Genomic DNA, 26,747 nt, shown 5'->3' with positions numbered 1-26,747 from the left:
GGCAGTGATGGCAAACCTTTTAGAGACCGAGTGCACAAACTGCAACCCAAAACCCACTTATTTATCACAAAGTGCCAACATGGCAATTTAACCTGAATACTGAGGTTTTCGTTTAGAAAAAACAACTCATACAGTAACATCTTTTGTCTTAAAAGAAAAACACAGGTTGTAGAATTTATTTTTCTTGATGGAGCTATTAGAATTTCAAGAAAGCTCTATTTCTAGATTTCCTAAATCTAACCAGCGTAAGCAGGAAATATCAAGTTCTTCAAATTTGGCTTTATCTGGAGAAGTAAGAAAACACAGGGTTGTCGCCATCTTATGGAACTGTAAAAATCTGTTAGTAAAATTCCCCTTTGCAGCTGCTGCAAAGACTTTTATTATCTTCTGTGATGACTCCTGGTCATACATGTATTAACAGTTTGTTGGGGGAGAAATCAGTCCAGCACCACAAGAGCGAGCTCTCTGCAGAGCATTTGGGGAAAACCAGGGGGGAGAATTCCCATCACTCCTGCCCTGCCATTTTGGCCAAGTCTTGATAAAAGCAGGAGGCCATGCCAGGCTCCACCTCCTCCAGCCGCCTCACAAACTTGTTGCGCTCAGACTCCAACCAGCCCTGGAACCACTGGTCCCAGAGGCGCATCTGACACGTGAAGATGGAAGGGGGCTTCCCTGGCTCCATGCTGAGTCCTGCCAGCCCTTCCAGGAGAGGGAGCACCTTGCAGGGCCCGGCCTTGTCCACCAGGTCATGCAGGAAGCACTCTCGTTGAGCCGGGGCCCAGCCTGACAGCCAGTGCAACAGGCAGCAGATCTCCTGAGTGGTCACGTATGACAGGGGCAGTGGCTCGGCCATCCTGCGTCCACTCCTGGCTCAGCACACGCCTCCCACAGCCGCTTCCATCTCCGCGAGGAACAAGCCCGAAGGGGGCGGAGTATGAGTGGGTGTCAGAGGCCACTGAGGAGGCCGAAGCCTTCTCCGGAAGCTCCCGAATGCCCCAGAAGCTCCGGGGAGGGCAGGCAGCGGCTCCACACGAGATGGCGGACGGGGAGGAGGTTACTCTGGATGGGAGGCTGCTCCAGGCGCTGAGGGTCGCTGACCTGAAGCAGCACGGCCTGGTAAAGAGCGGGCCGAAGAGCTCGTTGATCAAGCGCCTCCACGGGGTGAGGGGGAAGGAGCCCGGCGGGCAGAAGGGGGGGAGATCCAGAGGCCTGGGCCCCCCGCGACGGCGTGCATGCCCACAGAGAGGGCTCTGAGTGCCACCACTGCCCTAGGGAATTACAGCTGGGATGGTATTGGGAACAGCTGAAACTAATGAGGGTTGTATGATGCCAAAGGCGGCCCATTAAGAGAAAAAGGGAAATTTTTCCACGGGGGTTGCTCTTCTTTCGGGTGGTAACCTGTTTAATTCCCTTTGAAAGCTCATGGCCATCACTGCATTCCCTGTCAGTTAATTCCACAATTGAATTACTCTTTGAATAAAGGAAGTATTTTCTTTTTTCTATCTTAACCCATCAACTTCAGTGGGTGCCCCCAAGTTCAAGTAATATTGGAGAGGAAGAAAAAAGTTCTGTCTATCCACTTTCTTGAGAGCCAGAGTGGTATAGTGGTTAAGCATGGCGGACTCTAATCTGGAGAACCAGATTCAATTCCCCATTCCTCCACATGAAGCCTGCTGGGTGACCTAAGGCCAGTCACAGTTCTCTCAGAACTCTCCTAGCCTACGCAGAGGCAGGCAATGGCAAACCACCTCTGAATGTCTCCTGCCTTGAAAACCCTATGGGGTTGCCATAAGTCAGCTGAGACTTGACGTTACAAAAAAAAAATCCACTTTCTCCGCCCCATGCATAAACTTATAAACCTCTGTCATAAATTTATAAACCTTTATTTATTTTCTAAACTGAAAAGTCCCAGACTCTTAAGCATTTCCTTATAGGAAAGGCACACCAGAGCCTTAATCATATTGGTTATCCTCTTCTGCACTTTTCCCAGTTCTGTGATATCCTCTAGGGAAGGTGATTTGGGAGGGACCTGGCAGCTGCCTCCTTCCAGATGGCCAGGACAACCCCTTCTGTGACATTACCCTCCTCTCCACCTGAGTGATTATTTTTTCGTGTCTGCAAATTATTTCCATCTTCTGGCCTAGTATACCCCTGGAAGAGAGAGGGAGGGGCATGATAGGCCTGAGCTGTATGTTGTGAACATAAGAAAAGCCACGCTGGATCAGACCAAGGCCCATTAAGTCCAGCAGTCTATTCACACAATGGCCAACCAGGTGCCTCTAGGGAGCCCACAAACAAGATGACTGCAGCAGCAGCATCCTGCCTGTGTTTCATATAATTGGGATTCTCCTCTGATACTGGAGAGAATAGGTATGCATCATGACTAGTATCCATTTTGACTAGTAGCCTTGGGTAGCCTTATCCTCCATGAACATGTCACTCCCCTCTTAAAGTCCTCCAAGGCTTGTGTATCTTGTGTGTGTGTGTGTTAAGTTCCGTCAAGTCGCTTCCGACTCATGGCGACCCTATGAATGAAAGTCTTTCAAAATGTCCTATCTTTGACAGCCTTGCTCAGATCTTGCAAATTGAAGGCTGTGGCTTCCTTTATTGAGTCAATCCATCTCTTGTTGGGTCTTCCTCTTTTCCTGCTGCCCTCAACTTTTCCTAGCATAACTGTCTTTTCCAGTGACTCTTGTCGTCTCATGATGTGACCCAAATACGATAGCCTCAGTTTAGTCATTTTAGCTTCTAGGGTCAGTTCAGGCTTGATTTGATCTATAACCCACTGATTTGTTTTTTTTGGCAGTCCACGGAATCCGTAACACTCTCTTCCAATACCACATTTCAAAGGAATCTATTTTCTTCCTATCAGCTTTCTTCACTGTCCATCTTTCACTAGTGTATCTTATTGATATTAAAACTAGTATACATTCACGTATAAAATAAATTTGCTCATAATATTATCAAGATGGTGTGTGATCAGAAATAAGCCCAATGGTTAGGATGCAAGAAAGATTTCACCTTAACGTGGCAGTTACTGATCCCTTTCTAAAATGTACTTTTATAAATCTCTCCAGATTCTGCCGCTCTGCCTTTTAACAAGCTGTAACTTCGTCACTATGATTGCAGATCAGCAGTTTCTCCCAGTTTTAAAGTGACCTTGAAATGTGGGGTGTTTCTCAAGATAATTTTGGAGGAGGTGGTATCCCAGTACGCTTAGAGGTGACGTCATGTCCCTAGACACGACTCAGACGAATATTTTATTTTGGCATTCTCCTCCCAGTCTGAAAGTGTTCATTTTAACATTAATCCCTAGAATGGCTAACAATTGTAACAAGACATTCTCCTTCTCTTCTGAGGATTGTTCAACAGTTTCCTTATGCATTTATGTTAGATTTTCCCCCCAAGGACTCTCTCTATTTTCTTGTCTTAGAAGTCCCTTGTTAAAAATCTGTCATTTCCTTTCATTTAATCATTGCCATGTCTTGGATTCAGAACTCTCCTTTTAACTCCAAGGCTTTGGCAGTCTCTAAACCCACTAATCAGACCAGACTAAAAGTAAATAGAAAGCAGCTGCAAATAATGAGGAAATGGTGTTTTAAAAAATGTTTTGTTAAGGTTTGACATTTATTCCCGTGGTAAACGTTGAAAGAGTAAAACATTTTGAATTTTATTCTGTATTTGTCGTGCTGTTGTTAAGATGTTCACAGAGATCTCGACTTGGGATATTTTTGTGAGCTTCCAATACTTTCGCAGTCTACATAACTTTGCTCTAAGACAAGTGAGTTATACAGACTAGCAAAGATATAGCCGGTCAGATAAAAACCTTGATCATAATTCTTGATTTATTTTTTAATTAAAGGCAACAAAAGCTACGTTTTGCCTGCTTTTTCCTTTCTTTAGCTTCAACTACTTGTTGCATAAAGCAAGCCATCTCTGGACAATGCTTTCTTCATTTGTACACATAAAATGGTCTTCTACAAAGATATAGAGATGAATCCAGCTAGCATTTCCACTCAATCTCACCCAGTTCTCCTTATTACAGCCCCATCTCAGACAGCTTTTGTCCGTGCAGATCCCATGATCCTCAGCAAAGGGTGATCAAAGGGTAATTTCTCCTTGCCTGTTCACCAGAAAGAAAGCTGGTCTAATCCAACCCAAGGAGTAGATTTTACCAGAATGCAGCTTTTCTCGTTTCCTGGAGTTGTACTATGGGTGGGGGTTGTTGCAGCAGAACCCGGTAGTGAATGCAGACTGCTTGGCCTAGAGCAAAGATCTTTCATCCCATAGGTTGGAACCATCAGATGGATCGCAGAACCCCACCTGGTGGGTCATGGGCCTCTATGGAGTTAGGGTTGCCAACCTCCAGGTGGGAACTGTAGTTCTCAAAGAATTCCAACTGATCTCCACACAGATCAGTTCCCGTAGTGAAAATGGCAGCTTCAGAGGGCAAACTCTGTGGTATACCATAGATTCTAAGTGAAATCCCTCACCAATGCTCCCCTCCACAGTCACTGTGAGGAATTTCCTAGGTGGGAATTGGCAACCCTATATGGAGCTACCATTTTGTTCCTTTTTGTAAGGTCCATACTGCTAGTTCATGTGTGTAGAGAGCAAGGGTTGCCATACTTCCTACTTCCCTCAGAGAGCAGCACTATGGTAAAGTGAGATCACTCAATAGTGGATTCCTCCATGGCTGAGTTTCTTGGCACGTTCCTCCCTGTACCACACTTTGTGGTGTGTTTTCTAGCCCTGATTCCCTTTGTCTGATTCTCATGGCCTTGAGCCTGCTGCAAGGACATAACTCTCTGTCCCCTCTGGTCACCCCACCTTAAAAAGGATATTGCAGAGCTTGAGGCGGTACAGAAAAGAGAAACCAAAATGATCAGGGGGCTCAAGCAACTGCCCTATGAGGAGCAGTTAAAACGCTTAGGGCTGTTTAGCCTGGAAAGAAGGCGGTTAAGGGGAGACATGATAGAGGTCTATAAAATTATGCATGGTGTGGAGAGAGTGGACAAGGAGAAACTTTTCTCCCTCTGTCATAATATCAGAACGCGGGGTCATCTGCTGAAGATGGAGGGTGAGAGATTCAGAACAGATAAAAGGAAGCATTTCTTCACACAATGCATAGTTAAACTGTGGAGCTCCCTGCCCCATGATGTGGTGATGACTGCCAACTTGGAAGGCTTTAAGAGGGGAGTGGGCATGTTCATGGAGGAGAGGGTTATCCATGGCTACCAGTCAAAATGAATACTAGTCATGATGCATACCTATTCTCTACAGTAGCAGAGGAGCATACCTATTATGTTAGGTGCTTTGGACTCAGGAAGGTTAATGCTACTGCAGTCATCTTGCTTGTGGGCTTCGTAGAGGCACCTGGTTGGCCACTGTGTGAATGGACTGCTGGACTTGGTGAACCTTGGTCTGATCCAGCATGAGTTTTCTTAAGTTCCTATGTTCTCTTCCTGCCACAGGACTCTGGTGTCACATGACTTCCTGTTATGTGCTTTCCAGTTCAGTGGGTCCTATGTTGGTTCCAGGTCTGGGAAGGTTGAAGATGAATGGCCCAAGGGCTTAGGCCCCTACAAGAGGGAAGGCAGAGGATGAGAACACAGTTCTGTTTTCCTCCTCCCTGAATGTCAGAGGTGGTCTTTTGTTTCTTCTTCAGTTGACCATACTAGTCGTGGTGGAGCTGACTCGTACAAGCAGTCAGGCTCCTGACATGAGTTGAGGCCCTGCGAGGTGTTTACATAGTTGCTCTGCTGTTCTCACTCCCGGTTTCCCCCCGCCCTCTACCTTGGCCTTGAGCAGCTAACAAGCTGCAGTCTGTTTTGGGTTGCTTCGCTCTCCTCTCCACCAGACATTGTTATCAGTCCCTTTCCTGTTATCTATCCCTTTCCCAAGCCTGTTAGTATGCGCACCTGTGATGTAATCATGTAACCATGTCTTAAGTATTATCCTGTAACCAAGCCCGCCATTAGCAGCTTTGAAAACCTTCAAGTTACCTTAGCTGTACCTGATTCTTCTACAATAAAGTTTACCTGCTTCTGACTTGGCTGTCTGAGTGAGTGGCTTTTTGGGAATTGCCCAGGTTGGCTGGAGAACCTGACACTGACTCAGCTTCAGGGTACCCTCTCAAGCTCTGAAGGAAGGAATCCCCATGAATGTCAGCGAGTACAAACTGAAATATTAACACAGCGATGTTCATTGGTTGTCCCTAGTCCCGGGAGGCTGCCACGGCCTCAGGCCCTCCCGCCAGCTCTCCTCTGCTCCCCGCTGCTGCCCGGCCCTCTCGCCAGCCTCAGGGCACAGGGAGCTTACCTCTGCCGATGGCAGGTTCTCCCACCAGCTCTGCTGCTTCACGTCACCTCCTCCCTTGCACCCCAGCCTTGAGACCTCAGGAGCTTTCCCCCGCGGTTGGCAGGAGACTGGCTCGAAGACACGGCGGTGGGGAAAGCGAGCCACCTGCTTGAAGGCCTGACCCACAGATGCTGGCCAGGATTGGAGGCAGGCCAAAAGGGGCTAGGGAGGGAGCGGGAACACATGGCCTGGCCACATTCGACAAGGGGCCGGCTGGCCCGACCCGGAAGGGCCTTTATAGGCTCAGGCAGGGGGTGGACCTGTAAGAAGAGGGGAGGGTCTTCCCTCCATAAAAGGGGCCCCATAAAAGGGGGCGGGCAGCCAGTGCTGGGGAGGAAGGAGAGGGAGCTGTGTCTGCCACAGAGAGCACTGGTGAGGCTCAGTGAAGGCAAGGCAGGCAGCTCTCTGAAAGGGAGGGCAGAGTGGTGCTAACTCTGCCTCCCTATTCTGAGGCCCGTTTGCTGACTATCCCCCTGGGAGGGAAGAAAAGGACCCAACACCGCCCTGGCCAAGGCGTGTAACTGTCCCCAGGAGCATCACGGACCCACCGCCGAAAAGGAGAACAAAAGAGGGAGCCCCACATTAGTCAAAACATGCCAAAGATAGAAAGCCACAAAATTTAACATGAGGAATTCACAGCCTCAAGGGGTGGTGATAGGCAGCACCACCACCAGGCAGAACTACACCAACAAATGGTAACAGGATGAAGAGAGGGCAGAACTGCTCAACTCCTACTTTTCCTCAGTCTTTTCTTGCGAGGGAAGTGGTGCTCAACATGGCATAAACCGAACACATGATGAGGGAAGGGATTTGCAGCCGAGGATTGGCATTGCGGTAGTGCACAAACACCTAGTTTCTATAAATGAAACAAAGTCTTCAGGGCCAGATGCATTGCATCTGAAGGTACTCAAAGAACTTGCAGATGTAATTTCTGAGCCTCTGTCCATTATTTTTGAGAAGTCTTGGAGAACAGGTGAGGTGCCTGAAGACTGGAGGCGGACAAATGTTGTCCCCATCTTCAAGGAAAAAGGAGGATCCTGGTAACATCAGTTTGACTTCTAATACCGGGAATTTTTTTTAACAAATCATCAAACAGCCAGTCCTTGAGCATTTAGAAAGGATGGATCTGATTACTAAGAGCCAGCACAGGTTTCTCAAGAACAAGTCATGTCAGACTAATCTTATCTCCTTTTTTGAGAAAGTTACTACCTTGCTGGATCAGGGGAATGCTGTAGACATAGTTTATCTTGATTTCAGTAAGGCTTTTGATAAAGTTCCCCATAATATTCTTGATGACAAATTGGGAAAATGTGGTTTAGATTCTATTACTGTTAGGTAGATCTGTAATTGGTTGACAGATAGCACCCAAAGAGTGCTTGCTAATGGTTCCTCATCCACTTGGAGAGAAGTGACTAGTGGAGTGCCAAAGGGATCTGTCCTGGGCCTGTGTTGTTCAACATCTTTATAAATGATTTGGATGAAGGAATAGAGGGGAGGCTTATTAAATTTGCAGATGATACTAAATTGGGATGGGTAGCAAATATGGTAGACGAGAGAGCCAGGATACAGGATGATCTTGACAAGCTGGAGAATTGGGCTAAAACTAATAAAATGCACTTCAACAAACATAAATGTAAAGTTTGCATTTAGGTAGGAAAAAATCAGTTGCATAATTATAGGATGGGGGAGACTTGTCTGAGCAGTAGTGTGTGCGAAGAGGATCTTGGGGTCTTAGTAGACCAAACACTGAACATGAGCTAGCAATGCGATGCGGTAGCTAAAAAGGCAAATGCGATCTTGGGCTTATCAACAGAAGTATAGTGTCCAGATCACACAAAGTGATGGTATCACTATACTTTGCTCTGGTTAGACCACACCTAGAGTACTGTGTTCAGTTTTGGGCACCACAATTTAAGAAAGATGTAGACAAGCAGGAATGTGTCCAGAGGAGGGCAAAAAAGATGGTGAGTGGTCTGGAGACCCAAGTCCTATGTGGAAAGGTTGAAGGAGCTGGGTATGTTTAGCCTGAAGAGGAAAAGACTGAAAGGGGACATGATAACCATCTTCAAGTACTTGAAGGGCTGTCATATAGAAGATGGTGCCAAGTTGTTTTCTGTTGCCCCAGACGGTCGGACCAGAAACAGTGGGTTGAAATTAAATCAAGAGTTTCCGTCTAGACATTAGGAAGAATTTTCTAACGGTTATAGCGGTTCCTCAGTGGAACAGGCTTCCTCGGGAGGTGGTAAGCTCTCCGTCCCTGGAGGTTTTTAAGAAGAGGCTAGATGGCCATCTGTCAGCAATGCTGATTCTATGACCTTAGGCAGATCATGAGAGCGAGGGCACCTTGGGGTATGTGTGGGGGAGGTAGTTGTGAATTTCCTGCATTGTGCAGGGGGGGTGGGGGGAGGTAGTTGTGAATATCCTGCACTGAGCAGGTGACCCTGGTGGTCCCTTCCAACTGTATGATTCTATGAAATTTATGTCCCGAAACATTTAATTATTTATTTTATTCAATTTCTATCCTGCTCTTTCCCAAAATTGATTTTTTATGTAAACCGGGGGGGGGGGGCATTGTGTGGAGAGACCCAGTGGTTGGGAAGAGAACGCTAACCTTTCATACTTGGCTTATGTTTGGGACAAAGCAAGGGATGGCCATCATGACCAGGCTCTGCTTGTGAGCATCATGCTTCATCTGGCTAGCAGGTGATGGATCAGATCATTGGTCCACCAAGGTCAATATTGTCTGCTCAGACTGGCAGCCCCTCTCCAGGATCTCAGGTGGAGGTCTTTCATGTTACCTACTGCCTGGTCTCTTTAACTGGGACCTTCTGCATGTCAAGCAGAGTCTCTTCCACTAAGCCACAGCCCCTCCCCAACAGACATCGCCTGGTCTTTCAAGGCTGGAATATGCAGGGCCGGTTTTCCAGGCTAGATGGTCATCTGTCAGCAATTCTGATTCTGTGAACTTAGGCAGTAATGAGAGGGAGGGCAGGAAGGACTGTGTTAGTGTTTGGCTCTCGTGGCCCCTTCTTATGCCAGTTGCCACTTTGGGGTCAGGAAGCAATTTTCCTCCAGGCCAGATTGGCCAGGGATCCTGGAGGGTTTTTTTTTTTTGCCATATTATGGGCATGGAGTAGGGGGTCACTGGGTGTGTGTGTGGGGGGGTAGTTGTGAATTGTGCAGGGGATTGGACTACATGACCCTGCTGGTCCCTTCCAACTCTATGGTTCTATGATTCTAACTGCTAAAGTGACACAGTGAAGAGGATGTAGTGCCAGTGCTCTACAGGGGCTCATCTGGCTCCCCACCGTCACCAGCAGCATGGGAGGTGATTGGCATTCTCTCTTTGGCACACACCTCCACTGGTGGTATCCAAGGCAAACACCTAGAAAAGCTATTTGCATCTTCCTTGGTGCAAAAGACTACATTGAATCAGCCCTGTGCTCGTGCTCTTGAATGGTTTAATAGTAGAAACATTGCAGCATTTAGGTGTATCAGAGCACTACCTTGATTATAGCAATTTTCGAAAAAAGAGTGAACTTCCAAGCTGTCAGTTTCAAATGATAAAGTAAAAAATAAAAGCTGTGCTTTAAAACAATTCCCCAGAGTTTAGGTTTTGCTAACTTGTCTTTCCAAGTGCTGTAAAGAATTTTTAATTGCTCATATGTAGTTTCAAATTTTGCACACTCAGGAGAGCAATATTTTGAAATCTTTTTGCATAATCTGTTCATTGCAGGCTTCCCTCCAGATCCTTCAACTTCCCAAGCAAGCTTTATGGAGTTTTCCATGAGAGAACGTATGAGAGAGAAGCTCAGAGCTGCCCGGGTGAGACTTCCTTTAGAAAATTCTTAGATATCTACCGTGCTGAAGTCACCTCCTTAAATATCCCCCCTCAACATGCTTTTTCCTTTGGGGGAAATTGGTTAATCATATACTTAAGCACTAGACAGCGAGACTGTAGAGTAGTGGTTAGGAGGCTGACTGGGGCAAGGCGATCCAGTTCAAATCCCCACTTGGCCACAAAGCTTATCTTGGGCCACTCCCTCTCTCTCTCTGTCCAACTTATATTACAGGGTTGTTGTGAGCATAAATGGGAGAGGGGTTGATCCGTGTTTGCTACAAGAAAGGCTAGGATAGAAATGCCATAGATTCTCTGGTAGTGGATTTTAATCAGCTATTAATCAGCTCAAGGTTGACTCAGCCGTCCATCCTTCCGAGGTCGGTAAAATGAGTACCCAGCTTGCTGGGGGTAAAGGGAAGATGATTGGGAAAGGCACTGGCAAACCATCCCGTAAAAAAAGTCTGCCTAGTAAACATCGGGATGTGACATCAACCCATGGGTCAGGAATGACCCGGTGCTTGCACAGGGGACCTTTACCATATTATATTATTGCTTCGAAGTAATAAGTCAGTGTTCTTTGAAGTGTGCTGAGGTTATTGAGGCATAAAATACATCAAAATCATATGCCATGTGATCATCTTACCAATACAGATAATTAAAATCTTGATGTCAGGAGACAATAGTCTGGTACAGACAACCCCCTCACCCCTGCCTCTGCGTGATTGCCTGGGCATGTGCAGAGTGTGACTACTCATGCGGGGCCAGTGCTTTTGTGCCCCCTCTCCCTGGCTGCAGGGAGAGTGAATGTGCCCAGGCAGGAGTTGTATACCAGGCTTCTGTACACAGGAGGTCCATCTGGGTAGAATTTGGGGTGGGGCCCAAGGTCTTCCATGATAACAGCTCCTGGTACCTGGAACCCATCCACATGGCACTTGCTGGTGGACATGGACTGTGGAATCAACCAGCAAAAAACAGATTGCTAAAGAAAAATCAGAACATTTAATACTAAAAACAAACTCAAGTATGAATTTAGTTAATACAACATTTGTTCATTGTGATAATATAATTTATGAACTCTTGGGTGTGTGTGTTTTTTTTTAAAGTAATGTATGAGTAATGGAAAATTAGATTCTTTCTCCCTCTCCCCCGTTTTTCTTTCTTTTGTGATGTTTAGTCTAGAGCAGAAAGCGCTTTGCTAGAAGAAGTCTCAAGTTCACGATCTCTGAAAAGTCTCAGAGAGAGGAAGTCACATATTAGACTGGTAAATGAGGTAAGTAGCATCCTGGATATTCTTGCATGTTTCCCTCTCCTGACTTAATGCTATTTTGCTAGTCACATATGGCTTTACAGAAATTAAACTCATTTTTTGAAATTATGGCAGATATTATTCCTCACCAGCCCATTCACTCCAGAGACTTATGACTTGTCTTGTGTTGTTTTTCTGAGCCACATTAAGGACAATGAAGAATCTGCCTAAAACCCTTTATTTGTTTAAGTCAGAATAGGCACAAGAGAGGCTGAATGAATTAAGAACTCAAAATGGTTTTATTTTTCTCTTTGGGGGAAATAGTAAAGTCAGGTTGTCAGGGAAGTTTCAAAAATAAACTTGGCAGGTAACACAAGAACAGGAATGAGGAAACTTAGGAAAATTATATACCACAGATATTTTATATACTTTTGAGAGACTGAACACTTGGCAGACAGTGCACAGTTGAACTGACATAAGCTTCTTTGAAACAATATTTCTAAAGTAGGGTGAGGCAGGAACACAACATGCAGGTTCCTAGTTTTCCTCTTTAAAATTGGTTAGGGGGTCACCCCCTTTTCTTTGGAGCTATTTCCCTTAGGGAAGGACACTCCTACACACAACTGTTCTTCTTCCACCCTGATTGCTAGCCTTGAGCTGTCAGCTTCTAACTGTCAGCTTCTAACTGTCACTCTCCAGCTGTCATTTCTGAACTGCCTCTCTCAACTCCCAACTGTAGAATTCTGACTGAACCCCTTGTCACTCAAGGGTTCCAAGACCGGAACAGCACACCAGTATTCAGCTGTCCATCACAGAAACATTGTGCAATACTGACTTTTACTTGGACATTTCTCCTTGTTCTTTCAAAGCAGGCTTCTGATAATGTTGAAAAGATCTTTCAGAACAGCTGTATGGCTGGACATAATTGCTATGGGGAGTTCATAAAAGATCCTTAGCTGGGCAGAGGTATGAACTGGAGTTATTAAATCCTGTCTGAGATCCAGAAACTAGACTGCGTAAACTTTGGTGGTCTCATACATCTTCTGTTTTAATAATTTAAATCTTGCATGTGCATTTTCTTTTTTGTCTGTATTGATCATTCATATTGATAACTGTACTGTGTGAGTGAATTAAGTGACTGCTTTTACACATTAAAAAAACAAATTATCTTCTGCTTTAACCAGCCAAAAATGTTTTGTGGCTTTGTTATTGCTCTCTGTGGTCTTGGAAACTTGTGAGCTGTAAGCAGATGAGAGGCAGGCTATGCTAGCTTTCTTCCTTTGGCAGCAGGGGGAAACTGATAGATGTTGCTTCAGCTATGAGAGAGTCACAGTGGAAGCCTTGCCTTTAGGTTGGTTTGAGTTTTCCTGCCTTAACACAGATTACCCCTTAAACCTTCCCTCCCCTTGCAGAGGCTGCAATCCCAATCAGACGTGGGCCCTTGCGCAGCCAATAATTGCATTTTAAAAATCTGGGAGCTCCGATCCCAGAATTCCCAGCATCTTGTCTGGGTTGACCATTTGTCCCCCTGATCTAGCTCTAGTACTCTTAACAGTACACTCTACAGCAGGGGTGTCAGACTGGGGGATGAATCCAGCCCCTCAAGAGCTCTTATCCAGCCTTTAAGCCAGCTGAGGCAACCACCCCCACCTGCTCCCTATCTAGGCTGGTGAGCCTGCATTGGGCTTGTCAGCCGAGGCAGCCACCCTCCCAGTCCCAAGGTGTCAATGATCAAAAACTTTTAAATAAAAGAAAATACTGTAAGAGTGTTATTGTGTTAAGCATGTTCATATTTTAAGTAAAAAATAAAGTAAAAATTAATATAATTAATTGGCTTTGCCTGTGTCTTCTTTAAAGTTTGTATCTCCGGTACCTGGCCTGACAAAGTGACATTTATGTCATATCCAGCTGTCGTAACAAATGAGTTTGACACCCCTGCTCTACAGGCTTTCACCACCCTTTCCCCACTTAGGCCCTGTTTTTAAAACTAGCCTGCCTTGAAGTACCCATTTCTGAATGTCATATATAGTCGTGCGCCAGGTGCGCACGCTTGCACGGTTGCTTTCCCTGTGCCTTTCACGCTCTTTTTCTTTGTGCCATGTTACCACACCCTATATCAGGGTTCCCCACTGTGGTGCCTGTGGGTGCCATGGTGTCCATTAGTACTTCCCCTGGTGCCCACCCCACCAAGCTTTTGAAAAAGTGGGTGGGGCCTTTGTAAGGCAGGGCTTGTTATTGGCTGCCCCTCATTCAGATGAAAGGCTTTTCCACAGAAGAAGAAGCTTTTCTCTACCTTTAAGGAGTGTCAAAGTGGCTTACAATCACCTTCCCTTTCCCTCCCTACAACAGACACCTTGTGAGGTAGGTAGGGCTGAGAGAGTTCGGAGAGAACTGTGACTAGCCCAAGGTCACCCAGTGGGCTTCATGTCCAGGAGTAGGGAAACAAATCTGGTTCACCAGATTAGATAGAGTCCGCCGCTCATGTGGAGGAGTGGGGAATCAAACCCGGTTCTCCAGATCAGAGTCCACTGCTCTTAACCCCCACAGCATGCTGGCAATAGCAGCATCAGCCACTGAAGACTCAGGAGAGCCTGGTAAGCACCTGGGCTTGTGGTTCCATTCCAGCTGGCCAGTGTGCATGAAAGGAGGGGAGGACCTGCTGGCAAGCCCCAAGCAGTAGCAGTCACGGGCACACTGTTCATATAATGCAGTAAGATTATCGTTGCTCCTGCCCTTCATCCTTTCTGTTTTCTCTCTCTTTCCTCCCTTGCCTGCCGAGAGTCTTGCTTTAAAGACAGGAAGGAAGGATGCTATTGAGGCTATTGCAATCCACATTTGGTTAATTGGTGACTGGTAGTGTAATGGTTAAGAGTGGCAGACTTTAATCTGCAGAACCGGGTTGGTTTCCCTACTCCTCCACATGTAGCCTGCTGGGTGACCTTGGCCCAGTTCTCTCAGAACTCTCAGCCCACGCAGAAGCAGGCAATGGCAAACCACCTCCAAATGTCTCTTGTCTTGAAAAACCTACAGGATTGCTGTAAGTCAAGCTGTGACTTGACGGCACTTTCCACCACCAGCAGCAATTCTTGACCACCAGTTGAATACTGGTATTGAAAAGGACGCTTCATCTGGGAGCAACTGATCCCTGTTCTTAATGGTCTCAGCAGCCTGGCCTTCACTGATGGATGGGGGCGGGGAAGGACAGCAAAATTGTGTCTGTGTATATGGGCCACAATTCTTTATTTAAAGCTTTCCTCCTGTTTCCATGCACAATGTCTCAAATGTAAAAATTTGACTTTCCCATATGCACACACACCCTTCTTCTGCCATTAAATAAATTAATGGTTTAATGTTATTTTGTGTGTGTATGCAGGTGGGTGAAGATGAATCAAGTGTCACGCCAGAGGATGAATCCAAAGTATCTGCAAGAGTAAAGTTTCACGATTCAGCCAGAAAAATGAAACAGAAATCCCAGGTGGGTCTGATCTTGAAGTACAATTGCTTTGTCTTGGCACTGTGACCATGGTTGCCAACCTCCAGGTAGAGCCTGAAGTTCTCCCCAAACTACAACTGATCTCCAGATGACAGAGATCAGTTCCCCAGGAGAAAATGGCTGCTTTGGTAGACTCTGGGGCAGTATTCCCCACTGAGGTCACACACACCCAAATCCTGTTCTCCCTAGGCTCCACCCACAAATCTCCAGAAATTTCCCCACCTGGAGCTGGCTACCCTATTTGTGATTGATTGAATTTTCCTTGTGGGATGGGATCGTGAATACACTATGATAAGCAACCTGATGCTGTGAGAATTTAGAAACTTAAAAGCACATAAAAGACCGTGATTGCAGTAAATTGCAATTTAAAAACATATAGGTCGTGTGATATCCAATGCATATAGCTCTTCTCTTACAAGAGCATCTCTAACCTATGTGATTGGGTCTACAAAGGAGACGCCTTAATTGACAGCCTGTGCTGGCTGGCTGCCAACTCCCAGTGTCGGGTTACAGCATCTCTGGAGCACCGAAGAGAGACACCTTTGTCAGGGCTTGGAGGTTGCAGAGGGAAGTCAGGAAACTCCAGTCCGTAGTTCAAAATGCCAGAAATCTCTGTATCTTGCCAAATCAGAATCCACACACATAGTCAAGTAAGCCGGTCCAAGGTCAGAGAAAGTCATTCAGAGTAGGAATCAGCAAGTTGCAAGGTACATAACACATTGCTTCCTCAACGCTCCCCTTCCCAGCCACCCCCTTTCTAGCATGCCTGTCTGGGCTAGTCCTCATCCTGCGAAGACTCCCGCTCTGTGCCTCCAGCCAGCGGCAGTAGGTTCCAAGCCTCGCCTTGTGCCTTTTAGTTCCTAATGCCTTTTTCCATTGCTGCCTCCAGCTGTCAGCCTTTGACAAAGCCTCTGGTGCATCAGCAGTTTGAGGGCTAACAGCTGGGCTTCTGGGTCCTGCAGGGAAGAAGTGGTCCTGACAAGACTTCAGGCTGCGAGTCCTGTGGAGGCTGTGGGAGGTCAGCAACCTGAGAGCTGACAGCTGGGCTACTAAGCCCCTCACGAGGCTGGGATGGATCTGATGCCCCTTCAGGCTGTGAACCCTGATGCGGGTCCAGCAGGGCTGGATCCACCTGGTAGAGCTCTTCCTCTGAGGATGACTCATTCCCCGGAGACTGATCCATGACATTTAGTTGCCCATATGAAATTTGCCCCATGGTACTGTCTTATATAAAAAAGAGACCATCTTAGAGCTCCTTATTTGGCTGATATAACAGCTCACAGTCTTAGGGCAGCATTTACCTCACTGCAATTTCAAACCATGCCCACGGAGCTTCCTGCTGGTCGCTTCTCAAAAAAACCACTGATTCAATGTATTTGTATATGTGGCAGCTCAGTAGAAGATCTACCCCATTACGCTACTCTGCACTCTTTATCTGATGCTGATAAATTACTTTTTTAAAATATCAGATGTGGTTTCTTTTGTCTCGAAAAATGGCACTTTACACTTTGGCGACCAGGAAAATTAGGGCAAAAAAAGCCATTAAATGAATAGAACTTTTTTTTTTTTGGAAGAAAGGATGGTTAGAGCCAAATTTTATCTTCTTTGTTTTATAAATATTGTTTTAATGATAAATGGAATGTTGGGTGTAATCTGAGAATCTTATTTTCAGGATTGTATTAGTTTTATAATTTTTAACGCATTGTAATAATGTTTTAGATTGTAAAAGCCTATGGCCGTGTACAATAAACCTATACCTACCTACCTATCTACCAGGGTTGGTGTGAGGATAAATCAGAGGAGAGGAGAATTATATAAGTGGTTTTGGGAGCCCATTGGGGGGAAAGGTGCTGTATAAATACAGTAAAATAAAGGAAAAGAACCTGACCGTGACCTCTGTACCCTTTTTCAGGCAGGCCAGGAAATATGTAAAACACAACACAAACTGTGGCTATGCCCTGTAAAGGTCAATATTTTATTTATTAATTTACTTCATTTATAGTTAGCCTTTCTCATTGAGACTCAAGGCAGATTGCAGAGTTCGAAAACGATGCAAGAGTAGTGTAATGCATACATTAAACTGGATTAAAAAATTAGAGAACAATGAAATAAAAAACAGCATAATACTGTAATTCACTGCATAATAGTTGCCACCGCATAATTATTGCACCCTTTTTTTTCACTCAAAAATTTGGTTTCTGACCTTTCATTGCATTATCGTCGCAGCGACCCGGGACTCTCCCTGGAGCCTCCATTGTCTGTGGCCGTTCCAGCCCCGCCCATGCTGCAAACGCCAAAGCACGAGGTCTTTCCGTGCCTTTGTCTCCTGGTGCAGGGCAGCTGGGCAGCAGAGTGCTGGAGGAGGAAGCGACCCATTGGGGATCACGAGAGGCGCACCCTAAGGGGCAGGAGGGGAGCGACGCGAGCTGGGACAGTTTAGTAATCAATGATTTTTAAAAAGCTTCACATAATGGTCACACCCCATTTTATTGCAAAAGAATGTGGCATAAAATCTGTGACCATTATGCTGTGAATTACAGTACATCCAATAAAAGATACAAAGGAGAGAAAAAAACTGTCAAAATGCATTGTATGTTAAAACAGCAGCCCATATTCCTTCTATAAAAATGCCCTCCTGAGCAATTCTATTTGTTACATTCCGTGGAATGTGTCAGGTCCTCAACTAAATGGAAGATCCCTGGCTCCTTCACTGGAGTCAGGCTCTTGACATGAGTTCAGGCCAAGTTCTGGCCACGAGTCAAGTCCTTGGTTCTCAGGGCTTTGAAGCTCTTGTGTATACTTTTGTTTGTACTGATTCTCACAGCTGTGGCGTGTTTTGTCTTCACTCATGGGAATCGCTTATCTCGCTGCTGCCTAGCAATGTTTATCTTACTCTCTTGTACTAGTGTTTTTAAGCAAGTAACCTGTAAGGGGTCTCTATTGCTAACCTTGCCTACCTGTGTGCAGTCAGTTCTTTTATTTGCCTTTTAGTTCCTAATAAAGTATTACTGCTTCAGATCTACCTGTCTGGATGAGTTTGCTTGAGGTATACTAGAGGCAGAAGCCTGAGACTGACAGAATGATAAAAGTTTGGGAGCTTTCCTGAGTTCCTCAGACAGGCCATTCCACCATGCAGGAGCTGCCACCGTGGATGTTTGGGCACAGGCAGCTGTTGATCCCGCCTGTTGGCAGGGTGGCACATGTTGGAACGGAAGTTTAGCTGCACTTAAACACTTTGTACTCAGATTCTACCCAGCCCTTGTTTCAAGTAGAGTGGGACTGAGTAAGTACTCTCAAATGCTGCATCATCATCATCATTTTATTATTATCCCTGTGGGGTAGAGTGGTAAGCTGCAGTACTGTAGTTAAAGCTCTGGTCATGACCTGAGTTCGATCCCAATGGAAGTCAGTTTCAGGTAGCCGGCTCAAGGTTGACTCAGCCTTCCATCTTTCCGAGGTAGGGAAAATGAGTACCCAGCTTGCTGGGCATAAAGGGAAGATGACAGGGGAAGGCACTGGCAAACCACCCCATAAAACAAAAGTCTGCCTAGTAAACGTCGGGATGTAACATCACCTCATGGGTCAGTAATGACCTGGTGGGTCAGTAATGACCTGGTGGGTCAGTAATGACCTGGTGCTTTACCTTTACCTATTATCATTGTCTTACTATTATTATATTACTGTTGTTGGCATTGGTAGGAAAAATAAAAATCTTTTTTCATCACTACAAGGGATGAGAATGTAGCTGTTGTCATTTTTCTAGGATTAAGCTTCAGTTTATTAACTCAGATTTCAGAAATTAAATCCTGGGGGACATAGTTCTAGCTCTTTTATTTGTATTAAAATATTGCATAGTAGAACAAGAGATGGATTGACTCTATAAAGGAAGCCATGGCCCTCAATTTGCAAGATCTGAGCAAGGCTGTTAAGGATAGGACACTTCGGAGGACATTGATTCATAGGGTCACCATGAGTCGGAAATGACTTGACGGCACCTAACGCACACACACACACAACTCATCTTTAACAGACTGTATCTTTTTGTGCTAGATCCAAACTGGTTATCCTTCTTCTGAAGAAGCCTATAACTTCTTCACTTTCGAGTTCAATCCTGAGCCAGAGAATGTACAGGAAGAAACTCAAAAGAAGAAAAAAAGCAGCTCTGACGTGGGGGAAGAGGAAGTGGAAGAGCAGGAATCCAATCCTGGGCACGAGGAAGAACGGACGGAGGGTGAAATGGTACTAATTATAACCAAATGTGTATACCTGTTTAGGCACACATTTAGAATCAGTTCGCTATATTTTGCACTGGCTGTGGAGAAAGGTGAGTAAAACCAACACCACGCCACTGCATCCAGCTTACTATCCCCCTGGCAGCTGCCTGGGTGCTGGGTTGAGTGTGTGGAAGCTGTGGAGAAAAGTGGGGGGAAGGTTATTGGAAAGGATAAGTCCTTCATCCCTGGCATGAGGGAGGCTCACAACTTATCCATCCTGCAGTCCCTACTGTAGCAGCAGTTTCAAGATGGGAACCGCCAGCCAAACCCCAGCCCTACCAGTCAATAATCATAATCACTATCCTGGAGCATTAGGCAGATGTCATGTGGGGGAACAGTGCTCAGTAGAGCCACAGGCAGCATGTCAAAGAGCCACATGCTTTATCCTTTCAAGTGGGACATAATACCCAATTGCACTGATTTATCCAATGTGTACAGGCTTGGAACATGTACACATAGTTAGGCTTTCCACTGAGTTTTGTGTTTTATCCTCGTGTTTGAACTATAATGTCTGCTGAATAGGAAACATTGTCTGAGAAGTTTTGTTATGTTTGCATTTAAAATGCAGAATGAAGAAGAGCATCTTGTTCACGATAAAGAGGACGAGGATGTATTCATCATAGAACAGGCAGCTGCCGACTTCCTAGTGGTTAGACATGCTGAATATGAGAGCTACTCTGGACGAGTGGAGAAGGAGAGAGAACTGTTGTTCACTCCCAGCAAGCTAAGAGGTTGTGATGCATTATTTTGTGCACCTTTATTTTGTGAAATTTAGATTAGTAGTGTTCCACCTGCTATAATTCATTATTATTGTGATGGAACTAGAGGCACAGTACAATTCCCCCCACCAATGATATGGCTATGTAATCATTGAGGAGATTTATAGAGAGAATATAATGAAATAATTCTGAGATGCAAGCAGGTCACCCAGCTGGCTTCATGTGGAGGAGTGGGGAAACCAACCCAGTTCACCAGATTGGAGTCCGCTGCTCATGTGGAGGAGTGGGGAATCAAAGGGCATTAACGCATGGGCAGAATGTTCCTGGTTCGCTCCTCTGTTATCCCACAATATTTTAATCCCACAATATTTAAGTCTGGATAATCAAACGCATGACGCCAGCCTATCCCACATTAAGTCTGAAACAAGTAGCTGCTGGAGGCTCCCCGTGCGTTTGAACCAACCATATAATGTGGGATAGTTCGCAATGCGGGATAGCAGGGGAGTGACATCGCCCAAGGATTGGCTGAGGAGTTATCCAATCAAAGGGCGATTCTCCCCCCCTTTTTTTTCTTTGAACGCCAGCGTTCCGGTATACCATCGTCTCAACCTGTCAATTAAAAAAAGGCGGGACGGGAGACCGGAAGCAGCAATTGCTCACACAGGAAAGGGGGCGGGACGGGGGACGGGAAGCGGCAATTGCTTGCGCAGGGAAGGGGGCGGGACGGAGGAGACCGGTAAGGAGCATTAGTAGCGAGCTAGCCGAGTAATTACACGCACGTCGGCGTTCCGGTAATGTAGCGGAATTAAAAAAAAGTAGCGGATTAGAACCGAAAAGATCGCTATAAACCAGGGATTGATTAACCCGGGGTTTTTTGCCTTAATTCGCGACTAAGGTGGGTCCGATGCGCAGCCCTTGGACGGTCGTGCGTGTGGACCATGGAGATTCGCTACTATTAAGGCACAAAAGCGAGACAAATTGGCCGTGCGTTAAGCCCCATACTCACTTCTCCAGATTAGAGTCTGCTGTTCCTAACCACTACACCATGCTGGCTCTTGAGAAAGTCTATCTGAGGCAATGATGCTCAATGGTGCATAATGGAAAGGTGGCCCCTATGGAGCATCTTCATCTCCTTGACCTGCCTAAAATGTTTTTAGAATCAAGGAGCCATTGCCAACCCCCCCTCCAAAACCTTCTCCCATTTGTACTAACCACACATGGCATTTCTCAGGGTGTATGTACATTTATATGCAGCTCTTTTTTTAATTCCTTGGACTGTGTGTGTAAAATGCCATCAGGTTGTAGCTGACTTATGGTGAACCCTTACAGGGTTTTCAAGGCAAGAGAAGTTCAGAGTTGGTTTGCAATTGCCTACTTCTGAGTAGCTGCTCTGGACTTCCTTGGTCTCCCATCTAATTACTGATCAGGGCTGACCCTGCTTAGCTTTCGAGATCTGGCTAGCCTGGGCCGTGCTAACTAGGTATTTGTCATAGCAGGTTATTGAGATTTAAAATGGCCCTTTAGAAGGTACTAACACCTACTTTTATTGACCTAATGCTGCTGCTCTTTGTTGGGTAGCAGTTTGGATTGAGATTCATAGGTCTCCTTGGCCATTTACTCAGTGAGTGGCCTTATCTGCAATAATAGAAATCAGCACAACTCACCTTAAAAGTTTTATGTGAGGATGAACAAAATAAGCCTTGAAGTGTGGTATTTGTGTGTTGACTTTGCTGCATTGCTGGTAACAATGAACTACTTGTGAAAAGCGATGAGTGAATAATAAATATGGATGTTCATGGGATGCTTGGTTTTAGTGCCTGCCTCTCTAAAAGTACCTGAAAATATGCAGCCAAGGTACCTTGAGGACGAAGGTCTGTATACAGGAGAGCGACCGGCCGTGCCTCTGTCGAACCAAACTATGATGGAGAATAGACTACTCCGGCAGGAACAGGTAAGTTGCCTCTAATTTATTTTTCTTGCTGAAGCTACAAAAAAGGACAACTGAAATAATTCAATCTGGGTGACATCTGGCCTCCAGTCCCCATGTGTTTCTCCATATGATGACATTAAAGAAATAGGGCAGCTTCATATAATGCAGGAAACACTGGTCTGTGTGCTTTTCCATAGCACAGTGACGGCAGCTTTCCTTTACAATCTGTGTAGCAGCCTTAAACCCTTGGAAGGCTGGTGTTCTGGGCCCACTTTTCAGTTCCGCTATCTGAGCCACTGATTTCCACATGGTCATGCTGGTATGCGAACCAGAGTTTTAGTTGGGTTGTCATTTTTGTTTAATTCTATTCCAAGTTTTTATTTGTAAGGCCAGGAGGGACATTGAGTTGTTCTGGTCAGAGAACATGATTTTGGCATTCTATAGAAATACTTTTTGCCTTTTCTCTAGGATCCCATTTAATGATATATATGTTAAAAAAGTGTTTCAAAGCTTTAACAACATGATCAGAGTAAAGCTGTATCTGATAAAAGAGCTGAGTTCCAGGTTAATTAGATTATCTGTATTATTGTTTAAACAAACACTCGTCCTTTGTAACTTGTACTCTGAATACAACTTTAAAATATGCACTAATTAGAGACTCCATATGTGCTGGACATACAAATACTGTGGCTGTTAGATTATGAATTAAATACAGATGAATCTTGTCAAGGACCTTTTTTAGATTTTCAGCTCTTATAGACATAATGGTACATTATGGTGGTTCCACTTGCACAAGCTGATGTGCTAAGCATCGTTTTCAATGAAAAACTTTTATATTTCCCTGCTTTAAAAGTACGTTGGCTGGATTACACTTAATTTGCATGTCGATTAGGGGTATACTTATCTTGCAGAATAATTGCTGTTAAAGTGGAAGTAAGTCCCCCTGAGTTCATTGGACTGTCCCCCCACCCTTTTTTTCTTCTTAAGAATGATTAACTGCACAATCCTAATACAGGGGGGAAAGGGATAGGAGCTGGCATGAGCTCAGGGCCGGCATTAGTGCACTAATGCCAGTGCGGGGGTACTGATGCTGGCTGTAGAGAGCCGCACGGCAGTGCAAACCATGGGCATTGACACAGCCTCGCCGACAGCGTTTTCCTGGTGCAGGGGCTCACACTGGAATCAAAGGGGATGTTCCCAGGGGTGGAGCCAAAGTCAGTCACCTCCCTACGCCCTTTTGGCCTGGAAACGCCCCATTTTGCAGGAGCCAAGTTACACCTGCAAAAAGGCAGGGGTAGCCCCGTGGAACTCTGTGAAGGGCTCCATGGGGTTTCCTTCAAAATTGTATGTTTGGCTTGCTGCGCCTGGCAGCAAGCTACTCAGGAGGTAGTGCACCGGCAGCAGACCTACCCTCCCCCATTAGGATTGGGCTGCCCATTCTGCAAGATATTTCTCATAAATGTACAAGTATATCTTGATTCTGTATTTGCAGGGCAAAAAATGGTTTGGAGATGATGGCAAAATTCTGGCTTTGCCCAATCCAGTGAAGCAATCCTGTACAAGGCCTCCAATATTCTCAGTGGAAGAAGGTAAAGAGCCAGAACTTGAGACATTTTATAGAAAGGTGAGTTAATTGCTGTGTCTCGCTCGTGTTATTAGTGTAGTAACATCTGTAGTTACTAAGTCTTAAAAGACTGTGCTGTGCTGCATTTTTCTGCTCTTGGGCAAAGTCAGATGTGATGGTACTGTTTGGAACTGCTGAAGTCTGCAAAGCTTGAACACATGGGAAGAGGGTCTGTTTTTAAAAGCTCAAGGTGAGGCATTCAGAACCCTCACCCTGCCCGTAGGGAGGGGCTGTGGGGAAGAAAGTCGGGGCTGGAGGTTGTTGCACTTTTAAGCCATGTTCTTGTTACTTTTCTATATGCCAATAAAGGTCTTGTTGTTACTTTTAAAATCATCATGCACATTCACACAAACACACACCCCTTCTGTATGATTGGGACAGTTCTGGTGGAATGCTCTGCCTGGTAACATCAGGGCCCTGCAAGACCTTAAGGAGTTCTGCAGGGCCTGTAAAACAGAGCTTTTCTGCCAGGCCTACAACTGAGGACAGCCAAGGGTACCATCTTTACTGGCCTTCCTACCCTACCCCCTTCCCATAAGTGAAATGGTATGGATTTGAAGGGGTGGCTATCTGTGTGGCTCTCACAGTATAACTGGGAATTGAGTGCCATCTTTGGTTATGGGGTTTTAGGATGTAATTTTATTGTTGATTTTATTGTTGCCACCATGTTGTGGTATGGTTTTAAATGATGTTACCCGCTCTGAGCCAGCTTGCTGTGGAGGGCAAGCTACAAATTTGAAAAAATAAAATAAAACCTCCAGCGTAGCTTTCATTACCAGCCTGGATAGCTCAGAATAGTCCAAGCTTGTGTGAGCTTCGGAGCTAAGCAGGTTTACCCTGGTTAGTAGTTGGATGGGAGACCACTAGGGAAGATGAGGTTTGCTGTGCAGAGGCAGGCAATGGCAAACCACCTCTGCTCACCTCTTGCCTTAAACACCCCATGGTTTAGGTCGTCATGAGTTGGTTGTGATTCGATGGTACTTTCTTCTTCTTCAGTCTTCATCCAAACATTCAGGTTGTACTGTGTACAAGCTTAATGTCTTTGGTCAAATCTACATTTTTTCAGACTGAATTCCTGTCACACACTTAGGTGGGAATAAGTTCCATTGAAGTTAGTAAGATTTACTTCTATTTTGCATAGTTTCAGAAGGTAGCCATGTTGGTCTGCAGCAGAACACTTAGATTCGAGTCCAGTAGCACCCTAAAGACCAATACAATGTTCAGAGTGTAAGCTTTCAAGTGTCAAGCTGCCTTCATCAGACACCAGTAGGAATGGAGATCTCTGAGTCCTTTTATCCTAGACAGAAGGTGGGAGGGGTGTTGTAAAGAATGCCTGTAAAGGATGCAAAGATACTGTGCATATTATAATCAGCATGATTAGAGCAGAGGGAAAATGCTTGGGGAAGAAAATCAGCATTGGTAGTGAGATAAGAATCCTATGGCCCCTCTTGAGAGTCTGAAACAAAAAATAAAAGTGAAACTCAGGAAGTGCCTGTTCTGTTTCCTAGACTTATTTCAAAGAGCAAACAAAATAAGGACAAATTTCACTGAACCCTGGGACGCAGTGAATTGTAAATGAAAATTTGACTTCCTTCTTCACAATTCATATACAAAGGTTTAACATATTTGGTACTTTATTTTTATTTTTTTATTTACATTATTTATAGTTGGCCTTTCTCATTGGGACTCAAGGTAGATTACACAGAGTGAGTCAATGCAATCACAGGATGGGACATTCAATAAACAATGAAATAAAATTTGGGTTGTAGAACGATCCAGAACTTTAAAAAACAGAACTCAGGTAAAGCATAGGTATTAACATGACTCATAAAATGATACAACATTACAGCAAACTATACACAGTAGTACAGTACTTGCATCAATGCAACTTTGTCAAAATATTTCATCAGACAGACATACCTGCTAGGTAGGACAAATAGATCATTCTTGATAACTTACAGCTTCTAACTGCATCTGTTTCTGTTGTCTGTGGAAATCAGGGTGTGTAAACCATGAAATGGTTTTGCCATTTCTGCGAGGCTAACTTACTTTCTAACAATCATTGTGACACTTAGTACAAAACTTGCCAATCGTATGGCTAGGGATGGCTAGTGATGACTGAAAATGCACTGTTTATTCTTGTGATTTTTGTGATTGTTTAAAGGCTTGCAGCTTCTCAGGAGTGATGAAACATTGAAAAGGGACTTGACAACTGCGTGTTTTCCAGCTCTAGATTTCCTCATAATATTCTGATTCCATCTTTCCTCTAATATGCTTTTGATTTTTCTTTCAGGCCATGAAAATGATGCCTGCGAGTCAGTATATTGTGGGCTCGGAAGACCCGGTGGGGCAGTTTCAGTTGGATGTTGATATTTCAGGGTTAATATTCACTCACCATCCCTGCTTTAGTCGTGAGCATGTCTTGGCGGCAAAACTGTCTCAGTTGTATGACCAGTACCTGTTGAGGAGACCGAAAAATCTTTCCAAACTGCTGACAGACAAGGTAATGGCATTGTTTTTCTCTCTGTGACCCCAGAACATATCTTTACATATCTCACAGTACAGTAGAAAACCTTGTGGAGCCTGGCAATATGTTTCATAGCATGCTTATTAAACACAGTGGTAAGAGCTGGAAATTGACTGTGGTTAACTCTGCCTGTGAGCTGTGAGAACATGGCATTTATTTATTTATTTATTGGACTTGTATCCTGCTGTCTATCCCAACCAAAGCTGGGCTCAGAGCAGCTAACATCAAATCAAACATAATACAAATCATACACTATATAAATTACATTCCAATATAAAATACTAACAATAAAATTCTAACATTAAAATCCAGTTGGCGCCTGTTATTCAGCCCACAGGTCCACGGTGAGCTTGGGGAGAAGCAATCAGGGTCCCTAATTAAAACTCAGTGTGATGGAAGTAAAAAGAAGGAAAAGGGGAAGGGAGGCCACCTATACTAGACACCGCTGCTGCCCTCAGCTGTATGCCTGGTGGAACTTCTCGGACTTACAGGCCCTGCGGAACTGAGCCAGATCCCGCAGGGCCCTGGTCTAGCTAGAGAGAAAGTCCCACCAGGTCGGGCCAGGGCTGAAAAAGCCCTGGCCTGAGTCGAGGACAGCCGGACACTCTTCGGGCCGGGGATCGCCATGTTCATGAAAAAGCTGCAAGCGTGTGGTGTTCTCCTTTTGTCTCCGTTCATAAACTCACTGGGTAGGCCAGCCACTCCGCTTCAGATCCCTTCATTCCTCAGCTTT

The 26,747-nt window shown here is 45.1% G+C and overlaps 2 protein-coding genes across 2 annotated transcripts in view; one reads left to right on the top strand and one right to left on the bottom strand.

Annotated features, from left to right (window-relative positions):
• Positions 1–505: 505 nt before the first annotated feature.
• LOC130483045 (uncharacterized protein C14orf119 homolog) lies at positions 506–853 on the bottom strand. The gene has a single exon (XM_056855938.1). The coding sequence runs from the start codon at positions 851–853 to the stop codon at positions 506–508; it is 348 nt and encodes a 115-aa protein (XP_056711916.1).
• A 182-nt stretch (positions 854–1,035) lies between these two features.
• CC2D2A (coiled-coil and C2 domain containing 2A) overlaps positions 1,036–26,747 on the top strand; it is a 124,905-nt gene continuing 99,193 nt past the window's right edge. The window contains exons 1-10 of the mRNA XM_056855114.1: positions 1,036–1,161; positions 6,222–6,336; positions 10,097–10,185; positions 11,376–11,471; positions 14,821–14,922; positions 18,991–19,179; positions 19,783–19,945; positions 21,748–21,884; positions 23,356–23,487; positions 25,781–25,990. Coding sequence (XP_056711092.1) covers positions 1,036–1,161; positions 6,222–6,336; positions 10,097–10,185; positions 11,376–11,471; positions 14,821–14,922; positions 18,991–19,179; positions 19,783–19,945; positions 21,748–21,884; positions 23,356–23,487; positions 25,781–25,990 — 1,359 coding nt within the window. The remainder of the gene's footprint in view (positions 1,162–6,221; positions 6,337–10,096; positions 10,186–11,375; positions 11,472–14,820; positions 14,923–18,990; positions 19,180–19,782; positions 19,946–21,747; positions 21,885–23,355; positions 23,488–25,780; positions 25,991–26,747) is intronic.

Source organism: Euleptes europaea, chromosome 9 (genome assembly GCF_029931775.1).
Source record: "Euleptes europaea isolate rEulEur1 chromosome 9, rEulEur1.hap1, whole genome shotgun sequence".
NCBI lineage: Eukaryota > Metazoa > Chordata > Lepidosauria > Squamata > Sphaerodactylidae > Euleptes > Euleptes europaea.
Note: the sequence above shows the minus strand (reverse complement) of the source record. Positions and strands in the feature narration are given on the sequence as shown.

Bases quoted from the DNA above. Each gene is read 5' to 3' on its own strand.
- LOC130483045 (XM_056855938.1), bottom strand. From the start codon at position 853: ATGGCCGAGCCACTGCCCCTGTCATACGTGACCACTCAGGAGATCTGC.